Below are 27,679 nucleotides of genomic sequence, written 5' to 3'. Positions count from 1 at the left end.
TAAGCGTTCAATCTCCAAGCAGTCAGCTTCAGAGAAACTAGATCTGGGTGATGGAAGGGCCCTTGAATTAGAAGGTCCTTCCTCAACGGAAGTCTCCAAGGTGGCAGAGATGACATGTCCACCAGATCGGCATACCAAATCCTGTGAGGCCAAGCTGGTGCAATGAGGATCAAAGAGGCCCTCTCCTGCTTGATTCGAGCAATAACCCGAGGAAGAAGAGCAAACGGAGGAAATAGGTATGCTAGACTGAAGGTCCAAGGTACTGCCAGGGCATCTATCAGTACCACGTGTGGGTCCCTGGACCACAACCCGTACCTCGGAAGCTTGGCATTTTGCCGAGATGCCATGAGATCCAATTCCGGCTGACCCCATTTGAAAATCAGGCTGGAAAACAATTTCGGATGGAGTTCCCACTTCCTGAGCAGGCAGACCTTTCATCTGTGGAAGTCCGCCTCCCAGTTGTCCACTCCTGGGATGTGGATCGCCGACAGACAGCAAGAGTGGGTTTCCGCCCACTGAATTATTTTGGTTACCTCTGTCATCGCTAAGGAACTCCTCGTTCTTCCCTGATGATTGATGTAAGCTACTGAAGTTATGTTGTCAGACTGGAACCTGTTAAACTGGACCGAGGCCAACTGGGGCCAGGACAGAAGAGCATTGAAGATTGCTCTCAGTTCCAGAATATTTATAGGTAGAACAGACTGACTCTGTCCAAACTCCCTGAGCCTTTAGGGAACCCCAGACTGCTCCCCATCCTAGACGGCTGGCGTCTGTTGTCACAATCACACAAGATGGTTTGCGAAAGCAGGTACCCTGGGAGAGATGATCCCGAGACAACCACCATTGAAGAGAATACCTTGTCTCCTGCTCCAGAAGTATTCGAGGAGACAAATCTGCATAATCTCTGTTCCATTGCCTGAGCATTGCAGAGGTCTTGGATGGAACCGAGCAAATGGGATGATGTCCATTGCCGCTACCATCAGCCCAATTACCTCCATGCACTGAGCCACTGATGGCCGCGGAGTGGACTGAAGAGCTAGACAAGTATCGAAAATCTTTGATTTCCTGACTCTGTCAGAAAAATTTTAATTGATAGTGAATCTATTATGGTTCCCAAGAAAGTTACCCTTTCTTCTCCAAATCTTCCTTCCATCCGTGAGATCGCAGGAAGGATAACATTTCCGTGTGGGATCTTGCTTGTTGAAAGGATGGCGCCTGGACCAGGATGTCGTCCAGATAGGGCGCCACTGCAATGCGCCATAACCGAAGCACCGCCAACAGCGATTCCAGAACCTTTTAGAAAATTCTGGGAGGAACTGTGGCAAGACCGAAAGGAAGAGCCACAAATTGGAAGTGTTTGTCTAGAAAGGCAAATCTTAGAAACTTGTGATGATCCCTGTGAATGGGAACATGCAAGTACGCGTCCTTTAAATCCACAGTTGTTATAAACTGACCCTCTTGTACCAAAGGGAGAATGGAACGAATAGTTTAAATCTTGAAGGACGGTACTCTTGAGGAATTTGTTTAGAATTTTGAGATCTAAAATAGGCCTGAAGGTTCACTCTTTTTTGGGAACCACAGATTGGAATAAAATCCCAGACCCTGTTCCCGAATAGGAAAAGAAACTATCACTCTCAGGTCGGAGAGGTCTCCTATACAGTGTAAGAACGCCTCTCTTTTTGTCTGGGCTACAGATAATCTTGAAAGCAGAAACCTGCCTCTGGGAGGAAAACTTTAGAACTCTAGTTTGTAACCCTGGGACACTATTTCTACTGCCCAGGGATCCTGAACATCTCGAGCCCAAGCCTGAGCGAAGAAGGAAAGTCTGTCCCCTACAAGATCCGGTCCCAGATCAGGGCAGACCCTTCATGCTGTCTTTAAATCAACAGCAGGCTTCTTGGATTGTTTTCCCTTATTCCAAGACTGATTGGGTCTCCATGAAGGTTTAGACTATTCCTGCTTGGAGGTGGAAGAGGAAGAATTTCCCTTGAAATTTCGAAAGGAACGAAAATGACTCTGTTTTCCCTTTTGTTTGTTTCTCTTATCCTGAGGGAGATGATGACCTTTACCTCCCTGTAATATCAGAGATTATTTCCGTCAAGCCAGGACCAAACAAGATCTTCCCCTTGTAAGGAATCTAGAAGCTTAGACTTAGAGTATACATCCGCAGACCAAGACCAAGGTTTTAGCCATAAATGCTCTGCGAGCTAGAAAAGAGAAACCTGAAATCTTTGCTCCCAGTTTGATAACTTGAAGGGAAGCATCCATGATAAAGGAATTAGCCAATTTAAGAGCCTTTATCCTATCCTGGATTTCATCCAGGGGAGATTCTCTCATAATAGCATCAGACAACGCATCAAACCAATATGCCGCCGACCTAGTGACAGTAGCAATGCACATAGCTGGCTGCCATTGTTAGCCCTAGTGTACATACATCTTTTTGAGTAACCCCTCTACTTTTTTATCCATAGGATCTTTGAAAGCACAACTATCCTCCATGGGTATAGTAGTTCTCTTAGCTAAGGTGGAAACAGCTCCTTCCACCTTGGGGACTGTTTGCCAAGCCTCCTTAACCAAGTCGGCAATGGGAAACATCTTTTTAAATATAGGAGATGGAGAAATAAGTATACCCGGTCTCTCACACTCCTTAGCAATGATCTCTGAAGCTCGGTCTGGTAGCGGAAAAACCTCTATGGAGGAAGGTACCTCAAAATATTTGTTCATCTTACTGGGCTTCTAGGGATTAACAACAACCGTGGAGTTGCTGTCATCCAGAGTAGCTAAAACCTCCTTAAGTAACAGACGGAGGTGTTCTAGCTTAAACCTGAAGGATACAACTTCAGTATCAGCAAGAGGAAATACACTGTCAGAATCTGAAATCTCACCTTCAGATGCTACTACGTTATCCTCCTCCTCAAGCTTCTGTGAGGGGACATCTGAAATAGTAACAACTGCGTCAGAAACCTTGCTTACTGAATGTCCGATTTTCCTCTTACGCTTTCCCTGCAACATTGGGAAAGCAGACAACGCATCTGAAACTGCAGAAGACATGAGAGAAGCAATGTCTTTTAAAGTAACCCCAGCGGGAGCTAGAGAGGAAGCGCAGGGCACGGCATGTGAGGGCGGTAAACTCTGGGACGTTTGAGGACAAAGCTGCGATATATATTGAACATTGTCATTAGATTCCTGAACAGCATCCTCAGAAAATGTTGGCTCAGAAAAAAGTTTATCCCTGTAGCTTAAAGTTTTCTCAATACACGAGGAACAGAAAGGGATTGGTGGTTCCACATTGGCATACTAACATCCAACTAAACAATTTAATTATCCAATGAATACATTTTTATTACAAAAAGCAAGTAACCTAACGTTACGGTCTCTTTAATAATAAGCTAACTTTTTTCCTGTGAAAAACATCTAAGCACCTTTAGAATCGATAGGTATAAAAATAAAAACTTATAAACACCCCTACACCTCATCAACACTCTGCTGCTACCTCTAAACAGAAGTTGTGTGTGACTAGGATTTTTCACTGTCGGTCTCCGGAGTTGTTACGCACTATGTCGGTCTCAGGAGATCATATGCAGCTACAATATGTACATGCCTAGTAGCATGCTATCATGAAGCGGAGTAAAAAGGGCGCGCAATTACTTTACGCCTCCTAAGTACCTCCCATCATGGGCATGGCCAAAGAACTCTCCCGGTCGGCTTAAAGGTTACAAAACTGCGGGGAGATGTGGAACCACTGAGAAAGTAAAAATCAGCCCCAGTGCCTGCTGCAACACTGCCCAAATGTCCCCTATACTCTTAGGGGAGAATATGAATTGTAGTAATGAAGATTGTCCCATGCAATAGATAAATAAAGTGCCCTCTTTTATTTCCGAGTATCCTTTTCTTCCCCCAGAAAGAAAGTCAGCACTTACCTCATATGCTGCCTGGCAGCAAGGCAGTTCCCAGGTTTGAGAGGTCCTCTCCCTCATATGGACATGTGAATGAAAAGAAAGTCCTGAGTTAGAATCTCTCAGGTTTTCCAGGTGCAGGGCAGCATCAATATATGGGAGGCGCAGTAAGAATTATGTCCCACAAGTTCCCATTGCTCTAAAGCCACCACTGCTCTACTGAAGAGACTGATATGGACTACGGCAACACCCTAGAACAAAGTAGCACAATCTTGTACTACTTAAAAAATAATAAACTCTTGATTGAAGAATCTTTTCTAACACCTAACTTTACCACTTACTTACATTGACGTAGGCAAAGAGAATGACTGGGGTGGGAAGGAAGGGAGGTGAAATTTAACAGCCTTTGCTGTGGTGCTCTTTGTCGCCTCCTGCCGATCAGGAGGTGAATATCCCAATAGTAATTAAGATGATCCGTGGACTCATCGTGTCATTAAAAAAAAAAATCTAGTGGGTGATCACCTGCATTCTGGGGGGGGGGTTGACTATGAAAGGAGTCTTCTTTCTCATTAAATAAGGGGTATTAGTGTTCTCTTCCCCCAAAAAATGCAAGAAAATATGGTGATCACCTACAAAAAAAACGTTTTTTTTCTTAAAAAAATAATATATAAATATATATATATATATATATATATATCTATATATCTATATATATCTATATATATATATAAAATCTGTATTGAAAGAGTAAAATACATAAACTTTTTTTAGGTTATCTGGGTATGTAAATATAAAATAAATAATGCATGGGGCGGAGCCAACTAGCAAAGAGAATGGACACATCTCTGCAGAGTTCCCACATATAATAGAATTTAGATGCTATAAACCAGCCACCAAGGAAGCAGATTGTCATAAAGACGCAACTGGGACATTATAAGAATCATGATTAGCAAGAATTCTACTAGCTACGTTCCTCCTGCCACCTTCCTAAAGCTAGATCGTATTCTGCAGGGAAGGCAGGCCTAGGATGGTGGATAACGAATGCCATAGCTTTAATCTGACCTCCATACGCTCCAAGGATTCCGCAGACCTGCAAATCATTACACACAGGAGTGACATATGAAGATAGAGCCGTGCTGGCTCAGGATCAATGACTGGTTCAGGTGATAATTTAACAAATAGCGTGAAAACCTCCATTACTACAGGTGACGTCACAATCTTTGGGGAAGACGGTGGCCTACTTTAGCGCACTAGATTACTTTAAGAACCGCAATGCAGATGGAGCACATAGCTTTACTATTAGAAGAGCTGTCTATTTGGTTAGACCGGCACCATTGATGCGCTACACAACAGAGCCGACTCACCTTTTCCAGCTGTGCACAATCTCAGTATTGATGCCTCTGCGGACCGGGGAGACGCAGTTGGTCCCCGTTGGTTCACGGACGGCAGGCATTTTGAATTTCCAGCACGCACAATGGAGGGAGCCTGAACCTAGCATGGCCCACAAAAAGGATGTGGAAGAACTTGCTGAGAACTCTCCTCCTGCCAGCATTGCGGAGGCGCTAGTGAAAGTAGAAGCAGCTCTAGTACTTGGGACTATACAGCAGCTGGACCAACTAAACAGACCACTCAGACTGTTCATGCTGCCCAATGACAACTGTACCTATATAGCACAGATTGAAGATGATACTAGTCTCGGATGGCCGGAGTCATCTGCAGTCCCACCGCTATTCCCATGGGCTCAGAGATATTTTACCCCAACTTACTCAGCAGTCTTCTACACGCACAACTAGATCTGGTGTGGGGTAACAGTTCTAGCATTATGGGGATGTTGGTACCATTCTAGGAATCTGACTCACACATAATAGATCTCCCAAATGACAGCCTAAGGACCTGAGATAAAGGGACTACCTACCTCCAAAATATTATATTTTTAGCTTTCTCCCCTGGAGGATATAATACAAGTATAACTTTAATTGGTTCAGGTTTGCTGCCAAAATCTTGATAGGAATGTTATTGAACTATGGCCTTGCATGATTTTTACCTCTCACCATACCTCACTATTGAAGCATATGCTCCTAGTTTTTAGAGGAGGTTCTTTCTCCCCACATTTCTAGTCCCTGTTATGTATTTCCCCCTATTACAAACCTTACAAGCAGTACCTAACAGTTTAGAATATAAGTTATCATCCACTATCACAAACACGCTCTATTGAGAGGACAGTAGAGATGCTTTCTTTTGTTTTGTTATGCTTAACTATACTAGTGCAGGCTAGAGGACTCACCCTATCTATATTGTTCTTATTGTAATATCTATAGTATTGTACCTTTCTATCAATCAACGTGTCTTATCAGCATATCTGTAGTAGAAATGTTGTGCTTGTTGAACTTTCATTAGCTCTCTTAGGGTTACAGCAATTCTTGTGATTTTAGAGTTATATCTTTGAACTGTTGCTCACCTACACTTGTGCCATTTGAACCGTTAAGAACTCCCTAGATATCTCTTTGCAATGGGAAAGTTATAGAATACCAACATTTGCATAGAACCGCATTGCATCTATATTTCAGCTAGCAAGTTCTTACTCCCTATATGCATTAAGTTCCTATTTCAGATAAGTATCCCAAGCATCCCCTCTCACTGTGAGACTAACATATATATAATATCTCTCTGTTGTCTTTGTTAGTCCCGGTTGTACGTTTATTCAAAACCTTGTTACCAGCCTTTTTTATCTTTTTCCACTACGGAGCATCCTTAAGTTAAAAACCTTCTTAACCAAGGTTCCCTACATTTATTATTATGGAGATCCTCCTCAGAGCATATGTTCGTTTGACAGCTCTCTTAGTCTGAGCTATAAGGTTTAGTCAAAATCGTCTGCATTCTTCATTGCACACAGCTATACCTACCTAGGTAAACACACCTTCTTGGGACAAGATGTCTACTTAAAACCTGTATAACAGGGTACCAAATCACACTTCCCTCAACTCCAAGTGCAGATATTTCAATTATCTTACTACAACTTTTTATAGCAGCTTGGGGACACATATTTAATAGCATGGGATGTAATTGCTCATATAGTATTAGCTATACCTATATTTCTCTTGTTAAGTGTATCCAGTCCACAGATCATCCATTACTTATGGAATATATTCTCCTTCCCAACAGGAAGCTGCAAGAGTCCACCCACAGCAAAGCTGCTATATAGCTCCTCCCCTAACTGCCATATTCAGTCATTCTCTTGCAAGCCTCAACATAGATAGGAGGTCGTGAGAGTCTGTGGTGCTTTCTACTTAGTTTATTCTTCAATCAAAAGTTTGTTATTTTTAAATGGCACCGGAGTGTGCTGTTTATCTCAGGCAGTATTTGGAAGAAGAATCTGCCTGCGTTTTTCTATGATCTTAGCAGACGTAACTAAGATCCATTTGCTGTTCTCACACATTCTGAGGAGTGAGGTACTTCAGAGGGGGAATGGCGTGCAGGTTTTCCTGCAGATAAGGTATGTGCAGTCAAATATTTTTCTAGGAATGGAATTGACTAAGAAAATACTGCTGATACCGAAGTAATGTAAGTAAAGCCTTAAATGCAGCGATAGCGACTGGTATCAGGCTTATTAATAGAGATACATACTCTTGTAAAAATGTGTTTTAAAACGTTTGCTGGCATGTTTAATAGTTTTTTAACATATGTTTGGTGATAAAACTTATTGGGGCCTAAGTTTTTTCCACATGGCTGGCTTAAATTTTGCATAGAAACAGTTAACTGAAGCTTCCCACTGTTGGCTGTGGCAGTTTGTTGTGTCTGTTTTTAAAAACGTCTGTCTTTTTTATCTGTTTTTTGCATTAAGGGGTTAATCATCCATTTGCAAGTGGGTGCAATGCTCTGTTACCTTATTACATGTACTGTAAAAATTTCGTTTGTTTTACTGCCTTTTTTTCACTGTTTTTCAAATTTTGACAAAATTTGTTTCTCTTAAAGGCACAGTAACGTTTTATATATTTGCTTGTTAACTTGATTTAAAGTGTTTTCCAAGCTTACTAGTCTCATTATTAGTCTGTTCTAACATGTCTGACATAGAGGAAGCTCTGTGTTCATTATGTTTTAAAGCCATGGTGGAACCCCCATCTTAGAATGTGTACCAGATGTACTGATTTCATGTTAAACAATAAAGATCCTTTTTTGTCTTTAAAAACATTATCACCAGAGGATTCTGTCGTGGGGGTAGTTATGCCGACTAACTCTCCCCACGTGTCAGACCTTTTGACTCCCGCTTTAGGGACTCCCGCTCAAATGGCGCCAAGTACATCAAGGGCGCCCATAGCGTTTATTTTACAAGACATGGCAAAGGTGGTGAATAATATTCTGGCAGCAGTATTAGTCAGACTACCTGAAATTAAAGGAAAGCAGTTAGCTCTGGGGGTAGATACAGAGCATACAGACGCTTTTAGAACCATGTATGATACTACCTCACAATATGCTTAGTCTGTGGGTGATTTTTTTTTTTGACTCAGGGAAGATGATTTAACCTGATTCTGATATTTCTACATTTAAAATTTATGCTTGAGAACCTCCACTTGTTGCTCAGGGAGGCTTTGGCTGCTCTGAATGAATGTGTACAATCGCAGGGCCAGAGAAATTGTGTAGACTGGATAAATAATATGCAGTGCCGGTGTGTACTGATGTTTTTCCAATACCTAAAGAGGTTTACTAAAAATTTTTTAATAAGGAATGGGATAGACCAGGTGTGCCGTTCTCTTCCCCTCCTATTTTTTAGAAGAATGTTTTCTAATAGTTACCACCACACGGGACTTCTGGCAGACAGTTCCTAAGGTGGAGAGAAGAGTTTCTACTCTAGCTAAGCGTACCACTACCTCTGACGAGGACAGTTGTGCTTTTTAGATCCAATGGATAAAAAATGTTTATTCAACAGGGTTTTATCCTGCAGCCCCTTGCATACATTGCTTCTGTCACTGCTGCTGCGGCGTTCTGGGTTGAGTCTCTTGATGAGGCTTTACAGTTAAGCGACTCCATTGCATGAATATATTTGACAAGCTTATGCTAGCCAATTCCTTTGTTTTCTGATGCCTTGTTCATTTGACTAGACTAACGGGTAAGAATTCTGTTTTTTACTATACTGGCGCGCAGAGCGCTATGGCTTATATCATGGTCAGCTGTCGTGACTTTAATAAATAAGCTACTTAACTTCCCTTCAAGGGGCAGACCCTATTCGGGCCTGGTTTGAAGCAGATTATTGCTTATATCACTGGAGGAAAAGGTCATGCCCTTCCTCAGGATAGGTCCAAATCAAGGGCCAAAAAAAAAAAAAAAAAAAAGAAAAGGTCTAATTTTCGTGCCTTTTAAAAACTTCAGGGCAGGTGTGGCATCCTCTTCCTCTAAGGCAAAACAAGAGGGAATTTTTGCTCAGTCCAAGGCGGTCTGGAGACAATCGGACCTGGAACAAAGATAAGCAGGCCAAGGAGCCTGCTGCTGCCTCTAAGGCAGCATGAAGGAACGGACCCCTATCCGGTAACGGATCCTATAGGGGGCAGACTTTCATTCTTCGCCCAGGCGTGGGCAAGAGATGCCCAGGATCCCTAGGCATTGGAATTTATATCCCAGAGATATCTTCTGGATTTCAAAGATTCCCCCCCCAAAAAAGGGGAGATTTCGCCTTACACAATTATCTGCAAACCAGATAAAGAAGGAGGCATTCTTACATTGTGTACGAGATCCATCCAGCTCCAAGAGAGGAACAGGGACAGAGTTTTTACTCAAATCTGTTTGTGGTTCCCAAGGAGAGGGAACCTTCAGACCTATTTTGGATCTAAAGATCTTAAACAAATTCCTCAGAATTCCGTCATTTAAGATGGAAACTATTCATACCATCTTAACTATGATCCAGGAGAATCAATAGAGGACTACAATGGATTTGAAGGATGCTTATCCTCACATTGTGATGCATAAAGATCACCATCGTTTTTCAGGTTTGCCTTTCTAGACAGGCATTACCAGTTTGTAGCTCTTTCCTTTGGGATATCTACAGCCCCAAGAATCTTTATGGAGGTTCTGGGGTCGCTTTGGCGGTCGGGGCATAGAAGTGGCCCCTTATTTAGACGACATCCTGATACAGGCGTCAAACATCCAAATTGCCCAGTCTCATACGGACGTAGTACTGGCATTTCTGAGATCACATGGGTGGAAAGTGAACAAGGAAAGAGTTCTCTATCCCCAATCTCAAGGGTTTCCCTCCTAGGGACTCTGATAGATTCTGTAGAAATGAAAATTTACCTGACGGAGTCCAGGTTGTCAAAGTTTCTAAATTTCTGCCGTGTTGTTTTTTTTTTTTTTTCATCCCATCCGCGCCCTTCGGTGGCTCAGTACATGAATGAAATCGGCTTAATGGTAGCGGCAAGGGACATAGTACCGTTTGCACGTCTACATTTCAGACCGCTGCAACTATGCATGCTCAGTCAGAGGAACTGGGATTACACAGATTTGTCCCCCTGTTAAACCTGGACCAAGAGACCAGAGATTCTCTTCTCTGGTGACTATGTCGGGTCCATCTGTCCAAGGGTATGACCTTCCGCAGGTCAGATGGGACAATTGTTACAATAGATGCCAGCCTTTTAGGTTGGGATGCTGTCTGGAACTCCCTGAAGGCTCAGGGATAGTGGACTTAGGAGGAGACCCTCCTTCTAATAAATATTCTGGAACTGGGAGTGATATTCCATGCTCTTCAGACTTGGCCTCAGTTAGCAACTCTGAGGTACATCATACTCAGTCGGACAATATACACGACTGTGGCTTACATCAGCCATCAAGGGGGAACAGAAGTTCCCTAGCGATGTTAGAAGTCTTACAATAATTCACTGGACAGAGACTCACTCTTGTCTATCAGCTATCCATATCCCAGGTGTTGAGAACTGGGAGGTGGATTTTCTAAGTCGTCAGACTTTTCTTCCGGGGGAGTGGGATTTCCTCCGGAGGTCAAGACCAAGCAGGAGAGGGCTTTGGTGTTTTTGACAGCGCCTGCGTAGCCACGCAGGACCTGGTATGCAGATCTGGTGGACATGTCATCCTTTCCATCACAGTCTCTGCTTCTGAGACAGGTCCCTCTACCTCAGGGTCCTTTCAACCATCTAAATAGAATCAATCTGAGATGGACTGCCTGGAGACTGAACGCTTGATGTTATCAAAGTATGGCTTCTCCGAGTCAGTCATTGATACCTTAATACAGACATGAAAGCCTGTCTCTAGGAAAATTGAACATAGATATGGTGTAAATATCTGATTGTTATGAATCCAAGGGTTACTCATGGAGTAAAGTCTGGATTCCCAGGATATTATCTTTTCTCCAAGATGTTTTTGAGAAAAGGGTTGTCAGCTAATTCCTTAAAAGGGGACAGATTTTTACTCTGTCTATTTTTTTTGCACAAGCGTCTGGCAGGTATTCTAGACGTTCAGGCATTTGGTCAGGCTTTGGTTAGATCCAAGCCTGTGTTTAAAACTGTTGCTCCGCCATGTAGCTTAAACCTGATTCTTAAGGTTCTTCAAGAAGTTCCGTTTGAACCTTTTTTGTTCCATAGATATCAATCTTTATCTTGGAAAGTTCCTTTTGGGTAGCTAATTCCTCGACTCGTAGAGTCTCCAAGTTATCTGTGTTACAATGTGATTCTCCTTATCTGGTCCTTCGTACGGATAAGGTAGTCCTGCGTACCAACCTGGGTTTTTTCCTAAGGTGGTATCTAACAAGTACATCACTCAAGAGATAGTTGTTCCATGCTTGTATCCTAATCCTTCCTCAAAGAAGGAACGTCTATTACACAATATTGGACGTGGTTTGTGCTTTAAAGTTTTACTTACAAGCTACTACAGTTTTCATCAAACGTTCACCTTGTTTGTTCTCTATTCTGGACAGAGGAGAGGTCAAAAGACTTCAGCAGCCTCTCTGTCTTTTTGGTTAAAAAGCATAATTCATTTAGCTTATGAGACTGCTGGACAGCAGCCTCCTGAAGGGATTACAGCTCATTCTACTAGAGCTGTGGTTTTCACTTGGGCCTTTTTTAAATGTGGCTTCTGTTGAACAGATTTACAAGACGGAGTCTTGGTCTGCGCTTCATACTTTTCAAATTTAACAAATTTGATACCTTGCTTCTTCGGAAGCTATTTTTGGGAGAAAGGGTTTTTTACAGGCAGTGGTAACTTCTGTTTAAGTACCTGCCTTGTCCCTCCCATCATCCGTGTACTTTAGCTTTGGTATTGGTATTCCATAAGTAATGGATGATCCGTGGACTGGATACACTTAACAAGAGAAAACATAATTTATGCTTACCTGATAAATTTATTTCTCTTGTAGTGTATCCAGTCCACGGCCCGCCTTGTCACTTTAAGGCAGGTAATTTTTTCATTTGAACTACAGTCACCACTGCACCCTATGGTTTTTCCTTTCTCTGCATGTTTTCGGTCGAATGACTGAATATGGCAGTTAGGGGAGGAGCTATATAGCAGCTTTGCTGTGGGTGGACTCTTGCAGCTTCCTGTTGGGAAGGAGAATATATTCCATAAGTAATGGATGATCCGTGGACTGGATACACTACAAGAGAAATAAATTTATCAGGTAAGCATAAATTATGTTTTCTTTAGGTTGACACTATCGTACGCAGTGACCCAGGCATATTTGTGACACTATTGCACTCCAGCATCACAGGTCAGGATGCTCCAAGACGCCTCAATTACTGATATCTAGCCTGTTGTATGGAGTCAGGCCTAAAAGGACCGAATTTATACATAAAAGATTCTGGATGTCTATAATGTTCAGCCTACATCCCTATACTAACTAGGAGACTGTCAAATTGTATTTAAATATCCTATTACTATTGTTGTGACTGTATATTATTCTTAAGGATTGGTATTAAGTAACATCTTCCCCTTGCTGTCCTATACTAGTTTTTGTTGTGACTGCACACCTGGATTAGGTTGTATATTGTGTAGCTCTAAGTTAAACAACTAATAGTCATTATACCCTGACACGGATGCCTACCATTAAATATAACTATCCCCCTATCCATACCATTTGATCTTTTTCCACTCTCCTGGCTACTGTGCTGTCCTATTATAGAAGGCTCTGCCCCCCTCTCCCCCCCATTATCCCCTATATTCCGAGCAGCTCTCGTCTGCTGACTTTCTCCCCCCCCCCCCCCTTCTTTTACACTAAAATTTATACCGAGTATCTCAAGCGGTGCATACCTGCTATTGCCTATTAGCTGCTATATAGCCCAAAAGTGGCTTCCAATCTGACTACCATATGGCTTTTATTTCTCGCGCAAAAATGGTCCATGAGTGACCATCTAGTTAGTCAATCTAGCAATATTATTATAAAATAGAGGTTTGAGAAGCCTACCTATTGTTATTCATTGTTGTGTTTTTCACTTTCTGTACAAATAATGTTTCTTTGTTATTTCTGAACAATGTCATAAGTATATTGTTGATTTTACTAGGCATTCACTGTATGCTGTGTGTATTGCAAAACCTCAATAAAAAATTATTAAAAAAAAATGCATGAATAATGTAGCACTTCAATATTGATCAATAGTTGGCTGTGTAAAATCTTAAAGTAAAACAATCCACAGCTCTTCACCCGGTCATGCTTATTAAAAAACAAACATGCATTTATATGCCTAAATGTCTTACTTTCTTTTTAAACGTGTCAGGCAATCCTGCATTCATGTTCATTGCTGGGAACAAGGACTCTTCCACATGCTCTGCGGCCTCTATGCACCTACATAAAAAGAAAGAAGAATTTCTTTCTCTCCAAGGTTTCTAATATACAAATTTGTAGCAATGGAAAATAAAAAAAAACACACCTATTATTTACATAGCTATGGGTCTGGGATGTAAATCAACAAATACATTAAACTATTTGAATACACAAAAACAAACTTTCCCATTCATAAACCACTATAGCATCAAAATGTCATTGATACTAATATGTAATTACAAAAATACATAGTGGCAGAACCACGTTATTTGTTTGTTTATTTATAAGACAAACTCAACTTCAAGCCAGCAAATACGTTATGAGGATGCTTATATTTGCTATGTAAAAATTGCTGGAATATATGCACAAGCTTTCAATAAAATAATTTAAAAAAAAATACTAGACAGGAACACATTTGTATTAAAGGTAAAAAGTAAAGTCAAAATTAAACTTTCATGGATCATACAGAGCATGCAATTTTAAACAACTTTCAAATTTACTTCCATTATCTGGCTCTCTTTATTCTCTTGTTATCCTTAGTTTAAAAGCATAACTAGGTAGGCTTAGGAGCAGCAATACACGACTGGAAGCTAGTTGCTGATTGGTGACTGCACATATATGCCTCACCATTTAACAAGATACCAAGAGAATGAAGCAAATTTGACAATAGAAAAAAAAAAAAAGTTGCTTAAAACAATATGCTCTGAATCATGAAAAAAAATGGGGTTTCATATAACTTTAAATCTTGATGTCAGGCCATAGAGCTGAGGAGCCAACAAAATAATGTATGCTTCCCTGAAAATGATTTTCTCTTTCTTGGCAGTGAGGGTTCACAAATTCATTTGTTCACCTATGTTAATACTACACCTGGCCACCAGGAGGCAAAAACACCCCAAACAACCATTAAGTATCCCTCCCACTTTCTCTACCTTCCCAGTAGTTCAAGCCGAGGATAAAGGAAAAGCAGAAAGATACAAGGGGTATAGAGGTGCCAAAGACTGTCGCCACTGTCAGGGCAGGTTTGTGGACTCTCACTGCCAAGAAAGAAAATAATTTATCAGGTAAGCATAAATTATGTTTTCTTTCTAATGGCAGCGAGAGTCCACAAAACTAATACCCAAGCTGTGAAGGACACAGATGAATCTGGAGGGAAAGGTAGGGAAGGCAGTCCTAATTACTAGGCAACTCTGCTTGAAAAACCTTTTTCCCAAAAAAATGCCTCAGCTAAGGCAAATACGACAAATTTACAAAAATTAAAGTGAATGTAAATTTTGATGATAAAGTGCCCGGTTTTTAAAAAATTTGATTAAAAACAGGGTCACTTTAATTTATCAAAATTTACATTTCACTCAAAAAATACTTACATTTTAATCTTGACAGCCGCTCCAGCTTCCCCCGATCCTCGCAAGCCATTTCTGACATCAGAAATGTTGGATCAGTCATCCTCCAATCACGGCTTCCCCCCGGGGGAATCGGTGTCTGATTCAATGCCGTGATTGGAGAAAGTCGGATTCCTCATTTTAGACCCAGGAAGAGGCTTTGCGACGGGCGGAGAAAGCTGGAGCGGCTGTCAAGATCAAAAGGTAAGTATTTTTTCACAACACAAGTGAAATGTAAATTTTGATGAATTAAAGTGCCCCTGTTTTTAATCAAATTTTTATAAACCGGCACTTAAGCATCAAAAACATAATTTATGTAAGAACTTACCTGATAAATTCATTTCTTTCATATTAGCAAGAGTCCATGAGCTAGTGACGTATGGGATATACATTCCTACCAGGAGGGGCAAAGTTTCCCAAACCTTAAAATGCCTATAAATACACCCCTCACCACACCCACAATTCAGTTTAACGAATAGCCAAGAAGTGGTGTGATAAGAAAAAAGTGCAAAAGCATATAAAATAAGGAATTGGAATAATTGTGCTTTATACAAAAAAAATCAAAACCACCACAAAAAAGGGCGGGCCTCATGGACTCTTGCTAATATGAAAGAAATGAATTTATCAGGTAAGTTCTTACATAAATTATGTTTTCTTTCATGTAATTAGCAAGAGTCCATGAGCTAGTGACGTATGGGATAATGATTACCCAAGATGTGGATCTTTCCACGCAAGAGTCACTAGAGAGGGAGGGATAAAATAAAGACAGCCAATTCCTGCTGAAAATAATCCACACCCAGAATAAAATTTTAATGAAAAAACATAAGCAGAAGATTCAAACTGAAAACACTGCCTGAAGTACGTTTCTACCAAAAACTGCTTCAAAAGAAGAAAACACAACAAAATGGTAGAATTTAGTAAAATTATGCAAAGAGGACCAAGTTGCTGCTTTGCAAATCTGATCAACCGAAGCTTCATTCCTAAACGCCCAGGAAGTAGAAACTGACCTAGTAGAATGAGCTGTAATCCTTTGAGGCGGAGTGTTACCCGACTCAACATAGGCATGATGAAATAAAGATTTCAACCAAGATGCCAAAGAAATGGCAGAAGCTTTCTGGCCTTTTCTAGAACCGGAAAAGATGACAAATAGACTAGAAGTCTTTCGGAAAGACTTAGTAGCTTCAACATAATATTACAAAGCTCTAACAGCATCCAAAGAATGCAATGATTTCTCCTTAGAATTCATAGGATCAGGACATAATGAAGGAACCACAATTTCTCTACTAATGTTGTTAGAATTCACAACCTTAGGTAAAAAATTCAAAAGAAGTTCGCAGCACCGCCTTATCCTGATGCAAAATCAGAAAAGGAGACTCACAAAAAAGAGTAGATAATTCAGAGACTCTTCTGGCAGAAGAGATGGCCAAAAGAAACAAAACTTTCCAAGAAAGTAATATAATGACCAAAGAATGCATGGGTTCAAAAGGAAGAGCTTGAAGAGCCCCCAGAACCAAATTCAAACTCCAAGGAGGAGAAATTGACTTAATGACAGGTTTTATACGAACCAAAGGTTGTACAAAACAAATATCAGGAAGATTAGCAAACATTCTGTGAAAAAGAACAGAAAGAGCAGAGATTTGTCTTTCAAGGAACTTGCGGACAAACCTTTATCTAAACCATCCTGAAGAAACTGTAAAATTCTCGGTATTCAAAAAGAATGCCAAGAAAAAAGATGAGAAAGACACTAAGAAATATAAGTCTTCCAGACTCTATAATATATCTCTCTAGATACAGATTTACGAGCAAGACTGGTCTTAACGGAAGAGTCCACGGTTGGCAAGAGGCCATCCGGACAAGATCCGCATACCAAAACCTGTGAGGCCATGCTGGAGCTACCAGCAGAACAAACGAGCATTCCTTTAGAATATTGGAGAATACCCTTGGAAGAAGAACTAGAGGCGGAAAGATATAGGCAGGATGACACTTGTAAGGAAGAAATAATGCATCCACTGCCTCCGCCCGAGGATACCGGGATCCGGACAGATACCAGGGAAGTTTCTTGTTTAGATGAGAAGCCATCAGATCTATTTCTGGGAGTTCCCACATTTGAACAGTCTGAGGAAATACCTCTGGGTGAAGAGACCATTCGCCCAGGTGCAACGTTTGGCGACTGAGATAATCCCCTTTCCAATTGTCCATACCTGGGATATGAACCGCAGAGATTAGACAGGAGCTGGATTCCGCCCAAACCAAAATTCGAGATACTTCTTTCATAACCAGAGGACTGTGAGTCCCTCCTTGATGATTGATGTATGCCACAGTTGTGACATTGTCTATCTGAAAACAAATGAACAACTCTCTCTTCAGAAGAGGCCAAGACTGCATCTGATGAGATTATAGTCCAGGTCGGAAGAACAAGAAGCCCCCTGAACTAAACGATGGTGATCTGTCCACCATGTCAGAGAGTGTCGTATAATCGGTTTAAAGATATTAATTGAGATATCTTTGAGTAATCCCTGCACCATTGGTTCAGCATACAGAGCTGAAGAGGTCGCATGTGAAAACGAGCAAAGGAGATCGCATCTGATGCGGCAGTCCTAAGACCTAAAATTTCCATGCACAAGGCTACCAAAGGGAATGATTGTGACTGAAGGTTTTGACAAGCTGATATCAATGTTAAACTTCTCTTGCCTGACAAGGACAGAGTCATAGACACTGAATCTATCTAGAAACCTAAAAAGGTTACCCTTGTCTGAGGAATCAATGAACTGATTAGTAAATTGAACCTCCAACCATGAACTTGAAGAAACAACACAAGTCGATACGTATGAGATTCTTCGAAAATGAGAAGACAGAGCAAATACCAAGATATCGTCCAATTAAGGAAATACCAAAACCCTGTTCTCTGATTACAGAAAGAAGGGCACCGAGAACCTTTGAAAAAAATTCTTGGAACTGAGGCTAGGCCAAACGGTAGAGCCAAAAAAACTGGTAATGCTTGTCTAAAAAGAGAATCTCAGACACTAAAAGTGATCTGGATGAATCGGAATATGCAGATACACATCCTGTAAATCTATTGTAGACATATAATGCCCTTGCTAAACAAAAAACAGGATAGTCCTACAGTAACCATCTTGAATGTTGGTATCCTTACATAACGATTCAATATTGATAGATCCGGAACTGGTCTGAAGGAATTGACCTTCTTGGTACAATGAAGAGATAAAATAAAACCCCAGCCCCTGTTCCAGAACTGGAACTGGCATAATTACTCCAACCAACTCTAGATCTGAAACACATTTCAGAAATGCTGAGCCTTTGCTGTGTTAACTGGGACACGGGAAAGAAAAAAATCTCTTAGCAGGAGGCCTTAATTGAAGCCAATTCTGTACCTTTCTGAAACAATGTTCTGAAGCCAGAGATTGAGAACGGAATTGATCCAAATTTCTTTGAAGAAAACGTAATCTGCCCCATACCAGCTGAGCTGGAATAAGGGCCGCACCTTCATGGGTACTTAGGAGCTGGCTATAGATTTCTATAAGGCTTGGATATATTCCAAACTGGAAATAGTTTCCAAACTGATACCGCTCCTGAGGATGAAGGATCAGGCTTTTGTTCCTTGTTGTGAGGAAAGGAACAAAAAAGATTAGACCTAAATTTACCTTAGATTTTTTATCCTTTGGTAAAAAAGTTCCCTTCCTTCCAGAAACAATTGAAATAATAATTTAATACCCTGGAAAGAAAGGGAAAGCAAAGTTGACTTAGAAGACATATCAGCATTCCAAGTTTAATCCATAAAGCTTTTCTAGCTAAAATAGCTAGAGACATATACCTGACATCAACTCTAATGATATCAAAAGATGGTATCACCAATAAAATTATTAGCATGTTATAGAATAATAATAATGCTATAAAATTATGATCTGTTACTTGTTGCGCTAAAGCTTCTAACCAAAAAGTTGAAGCTGCAGCAACATCCGCTAAAAATATAGCAGGTCTAAGAAGATTACCTGAACATAAGTAAGCTTTTCTTAGAAAGGATTCAATTTCCCTTAAATAAAGTACTATCTGCCGTAGGAATAGTAGTACATTTAGCAGGAGTAGAGACAGCCCCATAACCTTAGGGATTTTGTCCCAAAAAAACTCTAATCTGTCAGATGGCACAGGATATAATTGCTTAAACGTTTAGAAGGAGTAAAAGAATTACCCAAATTATTCCATTCCCTGGAAATTACTTCAGAAATAGCATCAGGGAGATTAAACACTTCTGGAATAACTACAGGAGATTTAAAAACCTTATTTAAACGTTTAGATTTAGTATCAAGAGGACCAGAATCCTCTATTTCTAATGCAATTAATACTTCTTTAAATAAAGAACGAATAAATTCCATCTTGAACAAATACAAAGATTTATCAGTATCAGAATGATGATGTTCATTTAAAAATTCATCTGAAAAAAGAGAAGTTTTAAAAGACTTATGTAAACTAGAAGGAGAAATAACAGACATAGCCTTCTTAATGGATTTAAAAAAATAAAATCTCTTATGTTTATCAGGAACACTCTGAAAATTAGATGTTGACGGAACAGCAACAGGTAATGTAACAGTACTAAAGGAAATTTTATCTGCATTAATAAGTTTGTCATGACATGCAATACAAACAACAGCTGGAGAAACAGATACCAAAAATTATAGCAGATACACTTAGCTTGGTAGCTCCAGCACTAGACAGCGATTTTCCTGTAGTATCTTCTGACTCAGATGCAACGTGAGACATCTTGCAATATGTAAGACAAAAAAACAACATATAAAGCAAAATTGATCAAATTCCTTAAATGACAGTTTCAGGAATGGGAAAAAATGCCAAAGAACAAGCTTCTAGCAACCAGAAGCAATGAAAAAATGAGACTAAAATAATGTGGAGACAAAAGCGACGCCCATATTTTTTAGCGCCAAATCAGATGCCCACATTATTTGGCGCCTAAATGCTTTTGGCGCCAAAAATGACGCCACATCCGGAACGCCGACATTTTTGGCGCAAAATAACGTCAAAAAATGACGCAACTTCCGGCGACACGTATGACGCCGGAAACGGAAAAGAATTTTTGCGCCAAAAAAGTCCGCGCCAAGAATGACGCAATAAAATGAAGCAATTTCAGCCCCCGCGAGCCTAACAGCCCACAGGGAAAAAAGAGTCAAATTTTTGAAGGTAAGAAAACAGAATTTATGTTTACCTGATAAATTTCTTTCTCCAACGGTGTGTCCGGTCCACGGCGTCATCCTTACTTGTGGGATATTCTCTTCCCCAACAGGAAATGGCAAAGAGCCCAGCAAAGCTGGTCACATGATCCCTCCTAGGCTCCGCCTACCCCAGTCATTCGACCGACGTTAAGGAGGAATAATAGCATAGGAGAAACCATATGGTACCGTGGTGACTGTAGTTAAAGAAAATAAATTATCAGACCTGATTAAAAAACCAGGGCGGGCCGTGGACCGGACACACCGTTGGAGAAAGAAATTTATCAGGTAAACATAAATTCTGTTTTCTCCAACATAGGTGTGTCCGGTCCACGGCGTCATCCTTACTTGTGGGAACCAATACCAAAGCTTTAGGACACGGATGAAGGGAGGGAGCAAATCAGGTCACCTAAATGGAAGGCACCACGGCTTGCAAAACCTTTCTCCCAAAAATAGCCTCAGAAGAAGCAAAAGTATCAAACTTGTAAAATTTGGTAAAAGTGTGCAGTGAAGACCAAGTCGCTGCCCTACATATCTGATCAACAGAAGCCTCGTTCTTGAAGGCCCATGTGGAAGCCACAGCCCTAGTGGAATGAGCTGTGATTCTTTCGGGAGGCTGCCGTCCGGCAGTCTCGTAAGCCAATCTGATGATGCTTTTAATCCAAAAAGAGAGAGAGGTAGAAGTTGCTTTTTGACCTCTCCTTTTACCTGAATAAACAACAAACAAGGAAGATGTTTGTCTAAAATCCTTTGTAGCATCTAAATAGAATTTTAGAGCGCGAACAACATCCAAATTGTGCAACAAGCGTTCCTTCTTTGAAACTGGTTTCGGACACAGAGAAGGTACGATAATGTCCTGGTTAATGTTTTTGTTAGAAACAACTTTTGGAAGAAAACCAGGTTTAGTACGTAAAACCACCTTATCTGCATGGAACACCAGATAAGGAGGAGAACACTGCAGAGCAGATAATTCTGAAACTCTTCTAGCAGAAGAAATTGCAACTAAAAACAAAACTTTCCAAGATAATAACGTAATATCAACGGAATGTAAGGGTTCAAACGGAACCCCCTGAAGAACTGAAAGAACTAAATTTAGACTCCAAGGAGGAGTCAAAGGTTTGTAAACAGGCTTGATTCTAACCAGAGCCTGAACAAAGGCTTGAACATCTGGCACAGCTGCCAGTTTTTTGTGAAGTAACACCGACAAGGCAGAAATCTGTCCCTTCAGGGAACTTGCCGATAATCCTTTTTCCAATCCTTCTTGAAGAAAGGATAGAATCCTAGGAATCTTAACCTTGTCCCAAGGGAATCCTTTAGATTCACACCAACAGATATATTTTTTCCAAATTTTGTGGTAAATCTTTCTAGTTACAGGCTTTCTGGCCTGAACAAGAGTATCGATAACAGAATCTGAGAAACCTCGCTTCGATAAAATCAAGCGTTCAATCTCCAAGCAGTCAGCTGGAGTGAAACCAGATTCGGATGTTCGAACGGACCCTGAACAAGAAGGTCTCGTCTCAAAGGTAGCTTCCAAGGTGGAGCCGATGACATATTCACCAGATCTGCATACCAAGTCCTGCGTGGCCACGCAGGAGCTATCAAGATCACCGACGCCCTCTCCTGATTGATCCTGGCTACCAGCCTGGGGATGAGAGGAAACGGCGGGAACACATAAGCTAGTTTGAAGGTCCAAGGTGCTACTAGTGCATCCACTAGAGCCGCCTTGGGATCCCTGGATCTGGACCCGTAGCAAGGAACTTTGAAGTTCTGACGAGAGGCCATCAGATCCATGTCTGGAATGCCCCATAGTTGAGTGACTTGGGCAAAGATTTCCGGATGGAGTTCCCACTCCCCCGGATGCAATGTCTGACGACTCAGAAAATCCGCTTCCCAATTTTCCACTCCCGGGATGTGGATAGCAGACAGGTGGCAGGAGTGAGACTCCGCCCATAGAATAATCTTGGTCACTTCTTCCATCGCTAGGGAACTCCTTGTTCCCCCCTGATGGTTGATGTACGCAACAGTCGTCATGTTGTCTGATTGAAACCGAATGAACTTGGTCCTCGCTAGCTGAGGCCAAGCCTTGAGAGCATTGAATATCGCTCTCAGTTCCAGAATATTTATCGGTAGAAGAGATTCTTCCCGAGACCAAAGACCCTGAGCTTTCAGGGATCCCCAGACCGCGCCCCAGCCCATCAGACTGGCGTCGGTCGTGACAATGACCCACTCTGGTCTGCGGAATGTCATCCCTCGTGACAGGTTGTCCAGGGACAGCCACCAACGGAGTGAGTCTCTGGTCCTCTGATTTACTTGTATCTTTGGAGACAAGTCTGTATAGTCCCCATTCCACTGACTGAGCATGCACAGTTGTAATGGTCTTAGATGAATGCGCGCAAAAGGAACTATGTCCATTGCCGCTACCATCAACCCGATCACTTCCATGCACTGAGCTACGGAAGGAAGAGGAACGGAATGAAGTATCCGACAAGAGTCCAGAAGCTTTGTCTTTCTGGCCTCTGTTAGAAAAATCCTCATTTCTGAGGAGTCTATAATTGTTCCCAAGAAGGGAACCCTTGTTGACGGGGATAGAGAACTCTTTTCCACGTTCACTTTCCAGCCGTGAGATCTGAGAAAGGCCAGGACGATGTCCGTGTGAGCCTTTGCTCGAGGGAGGGACGACGCTTGAATCAGAATGTCGTCCAGGTAAGGTACTACTGCAATGCCCCTTGGTCTTAGTACCGCTAGAAGGGACCCTAGTACCTTTGTGAAAATCCTTGGAGCAGTGGCTAATCCGAAAGGAAGCGCCACAAACTGGTAATGTTTGTCCAGGAATGCAAACCTTAGGAACCGATGATGTTCCTTGTGGATAGGAATATGTAGATACGCATCCTTTAAATCCACCGTGGTCATGAATTGACCTTCCTGGATGGAAGGAAGGATAGTTCGAATGGTTTCCATCTTGAACGATGGGACCTTGAGAAATTTGTTTAAGATCTTGAGATCTAAGATTGGTCTGAACGTTCCCTCTTTTTTGGGAACTATGAACAGATTGGAGTAGAACCCCATCCCTTGTTCTCTTAATGGAACAGGATGAATCACTCCCATTTTTAACAGGTCTTCTACACAATGTAAGAACGCCTGTCTTTTTATGTGGTCTGAAGACAACTGAGACCTGTGGAACCTTCCCCTTGGGGGAAGTCCCTTGAATTCCAGAAGATAACCCTGGGAGACTATTTCTAGCGCCCAAGGATCCAGAACATCTCTTGCCCAAGCCTGAGCGAAGAGAGAGAGTCTGCCCCCCACCAGATCCGGTCCCGGATCGGGGGCCAATATTTCATGCTGTCTTGGTAGCAGTGACAGGTTTCTTGGCCTGCTTTCCCTTGTTCCAGCCTTGCATTGGTCTCCAAGCTGGCTTGGCTTGAGAAGTATTACCCTCTTGCTTAGAGGACGTAGCACTTTGGGCTGGTCCGTTTTTACGAAAGGGACGAAAATTAGGTCTATTTTTTGCCTTGAAAGGCCTATCCTGAGGAAGGGCGTGGCCCTTACCCCCAGTGATATCAGAGATAATCTCTTTCAAGTCAGGGCCAAACAGCGTTTTCCCCTTGAAAGGAATGTTTAGTAACTTGTTCTTGGAAGACGCATCAGCCGACCAAGATTTCAACCAAAGCGCTCTGCGCGCCACAATAGCAAACCCAGAATTCTTAGCCGCTAACCTAGCCACTTGCAAAGTGGCGTCTAGAGTGAAAGAATTAGCCAATTTGAGAGCATTGATTCTGTCCATAATCTCCTCATAAGGAGGAGAATCACTATCGAGCACCTTAATCAGTTCATCAAACCAGAAATATGCAGCTGTAGTGACAGGGACAATGCATGAAATGGGTTGTAGAAGGTAACCCTGCTGAACAAACATCTTTTTAAGCAAACCTTCTAATTTTTTATCCATAGGATCTTTGAAAGCACAACTATCCTCTATGGGTATAGTGGTGCGTTTGTTTAAAGTAGAAACCGCTCCCTCGACCTTGGGGACTGACTGCCATAAGTCCTTTCTGGGGTCGACCATAGGAAACAATTTTTTAAATATGGGGGGAGGGACGAAAGGAATACCGGGCCTTTCCCATTCTTTATTAACAATGTCCGCCACCCGCTTGGGTATAGGAAAAGCTTCTGGGAGCCCCGGCACCTCTAGGAACTTGTCCATTTTACATAGTTTCTCTGGAATGACCAACTTTTCACAATCATCCAGAGTGGATAATACCTCCTTAAGCAAAATGCGGAGATGTTCCAACTTAAATTTAAATGTAATCACATCAGATTCAGCCTGATGAGAAATGTTCCCTGAATCAGTAATTTCTCCCTCAGACAAAACCTCCCTGGCCCCCTCAAATTGGATTAGGGGCCCTTCAGAGATATTAATATCAGCGTCGTCATGCTCTTCAGTAACTAAAACAGAGCAGCCACGCTTACGCTGACAAGGGTTCATTTTGGCTAAAATGTTTTTGACAGAATTATCCATTACAGCCGTTAATTGTTGCATAGTAAGGAGTATTGGCGCGCTAGATGTACTAGGGGCCTCCTGAGTGGGCAAGACTCGTGTAGACGAAGGAGGGAATGATGCAGTACCATGCTTACTCCCCTCACTTGAGGAATCATCTTGGGCATCATTGTCATTATCACATAAATCACATTTATTTAAATGAATAGGAATTCTGGCTTCCCCACATTCAGAACACAGTCTATCTGGTAGTTCAGACATGTTAAACAGGCATAAACTTGATAAGAAAGTACAAAAAACGTTTTAAAATAAAACCGTTACTGTCACTTTAAATTTTAAACTGAACACACTTTGTTACTGCAATTGCGAAAAAACATGAAGGAATTGTTCAAAAATCACCAAATTTTCACCACAGTGTCTTAAAGCCTTAAAAATATTGCACACCAAATTTGGAAGCTTTAACCCTTAAAATAACGGAACCGGAGCCGTTATAAGCTTTAACCCCTTTACAGTCCCTGGTATCTGCTTTGCTGAGACCCAACCAAGCCCAAAGGGGAATACGATACCAAATGACGCCTTCAGAAAGTCTTTTCTAAGTATCAGAGCTCCTCTCACATGCGACTGCATGCCATGCCTCTCAAAAACAAGTGCGCCACACCGGCGCGAAAATGAGACTCTGCTTATGCTTTGGGAAAGCCCCTAAGAAATAAGGTGTCTAATACAGTGCCAGCCGATATTATTATATCAAAATACCCAGATAAAATGATTCCTCAAGGCTAAATATGTGCTAATAATGAATCGATTTAGCCCAGAAAAGTCTACAGTCTAAATAAGCCCTTGTAAAGCCCTTATTTACGATCGTAATAAATATGGCTTACCGGATCCCATAGGGAAAATGACAGCTTCCAGCATTACATCGTCTTGTTAGAATGTGTCATACCTCAAGCAGCAAGAGACTGCACACTGTTCCCCCAACTGAAGTTAATTGCTCTCAACAGTCCTGTGTGGAACAGCCATGGATTTTAGTTACGGTTGCTAAAATCATTTTCCTCATACAAACAGAAATCTTCATCTCTTTTCTGTTTCTGAGTAAATAGTACATACCAGCACTATTTCAAAATAACAAACTCTTGATTGAATAATAAAAAACTACAGTTAAACACTAAAAAACTCTAAGCCATCTCCGTGGAGATGTTGCCTGTACAACGGCAAAGAGAATGACTGGGGTAGGCGGAGCCTAGGAGGGATCATGTGACCAGCTTTGCTGGGCTCTTTGCCATTTCCTGTTGGGGAAGAGAATATCCCACAAGTAAGGATGACGCCGTGGACCGGACACACCTATGTTGGAGAAAAAATGATTAATTCAAATGCATTATCCCAAATATGAAACTGACTGTCTGAAAAATAAGGAAAGTTGAACATTCTGAGTCAAGGCAAATAAATGTTTGAATACATATATTTAGAACTTTATAAACAAAGTGCCCAACCATAGCTTAGAGTGTCACAGAAAATAAGATTTACTTACCCCAGGACACTCATCTACATGTTTGTAGAAAGCCAAACCAGTACTGAAACGAGAATCAGCAGAGGTAATGGTATATATAAGAGTATATCGTCGATCTGAAAAGGGAGGTAAGAGATGAATCTCTACGACCGATAACAGAGAACCTATGAAATAGACCCCGTAGAAGGAGATCACTGCATTCAAATAGGCAATACTCTCCTCACATCCCTCTGACATTCACTGCACGCTGAGAGGAAAACCGGGCTCCAACTTGCTGCGGAGCGCATATCAACGTAGAATCTAGCACAAACTTACTTCACCACCTCCATCGGAGGCAAAGTTTGTAAAACTGAATTGTGGGTGTGGTGAGGGGTGTATTTATAGGCATTTTAAGGTTTGGGAAACTTTGCCCCTCCTGGTAGGAATGTATATCCCATACGTCACTAGCTCATGGACTCTTGCTAATTACATGAAAGAAATGTACATTTACTTTAAGTGAAAGTATGCAATGAGGACCAAATAGCAGCCTAGAATATCTGTTGAACTAAAGCCTCATCCTTGAAGGCCAAAAGAGAAAGACACTGCACAGACAGAATGTGCTGTAATCCTAGGTGGAGGTTGTTGGCCCGCTACATCATATGCCATGCGAAGCAAGTTTCTGAAGACCTTGGTAGCCTGAAGGTAGAACGTTAAGGCTCTAACCACATCCAAATTATGAAGTAACCATTCCTAAAATGAAGAAAGGTTTGAAAAAAAGGATGAAACCATATCTTGAATGATATTGTGAAAAGAAATAACCTTGGGAAAAAACCCCATCTTAATATGAAAGGTAGCCTTATTGGCAAGAAATATTAGATAAGGCAGATCACACAGAAGAGCCAATAGTTTAAATTCAAGAGAATGCATAGGTTTAAACAGAGCCTAATTAAGAGCTCTAAGAACAAGATTAAAGGGACAGTAAACCTTAAAAATAATGTTATATAATTCTGCACATAGTGCAGAATTATATAACATTATATTAGCCAAATATTATTTAAACGTAATTTCCCCTATTCATTTTTAAAAGAAAGCGCTGTTTCACAGACCCGCTCTCTGCTCTCTGCTGAGCGGGTCTGGTCAATTTCCTCAGCGCATCGGGCCAGCTGTATAGTCACAGCCTAGCCCGACCGCGCCATAAGACTAAGTGCAGCTCGCTCCTGTCGCAGGAGCGAGCTGCACTTAGTCTTATGGCGCGGTCGGGCCAGGCTGTTACTATACAGCTGGCCCGATGCGCTGAGGAAATATAACAGACCAGCTCAGCAGAGAGCGGGTCTGTGAAACAGCGCTTTCTTTTAAAAATGAATAGGGGAAACTACGTTTAAATAATATTTGGCTAATATAATGTTATATAATTCTGCACTATGTGCAGAATTATATAACA

The 27,679-nt window shown here is 41.4% G+C and overlaps 1 protein-coding gene across 1 annotated transcript in view; it reads right to left on the bottom strand.

Annotated features, from left to right (window-relative positions):
• MCPH1 (microcephalin 1) overlaps positions 1–27,679 on the bottom strand; it is a 1,050,284-nt gene that overhangs the window by 985,078 nt on the left and 37,527 nt on the right. Inside the window, exon 4 of the mRNA XM_053710372.1 lies at positions 13,581–13,668. Coding sequence (XP_053566347.1) covers positions 13,581–13,668 — 88 coding nt within the window. The remainder of the gene's footprint in view (positions 1–13,580; positions 13,669–27,679) is intronic.

The sequence above is a fragment of the Bombina bombina genome, chromosome 4 (genome assembly GCF_027579735.1).
Source record: "Bombina bombina isolate aBomBom1 chromosome 4, aBomBom1.pri, whole genome shotgun sequence".
Lineage (NCBI taxonomy): Eukaryota > Metazoa > Chordata > Amphibia > Anura > Bombinatoridae > Bombina > Bombina bombina.
Note: the sequence above shows the minus strand (reverse complement) of the source record. Positions and strands in the feature narration are given on the sequence as shown.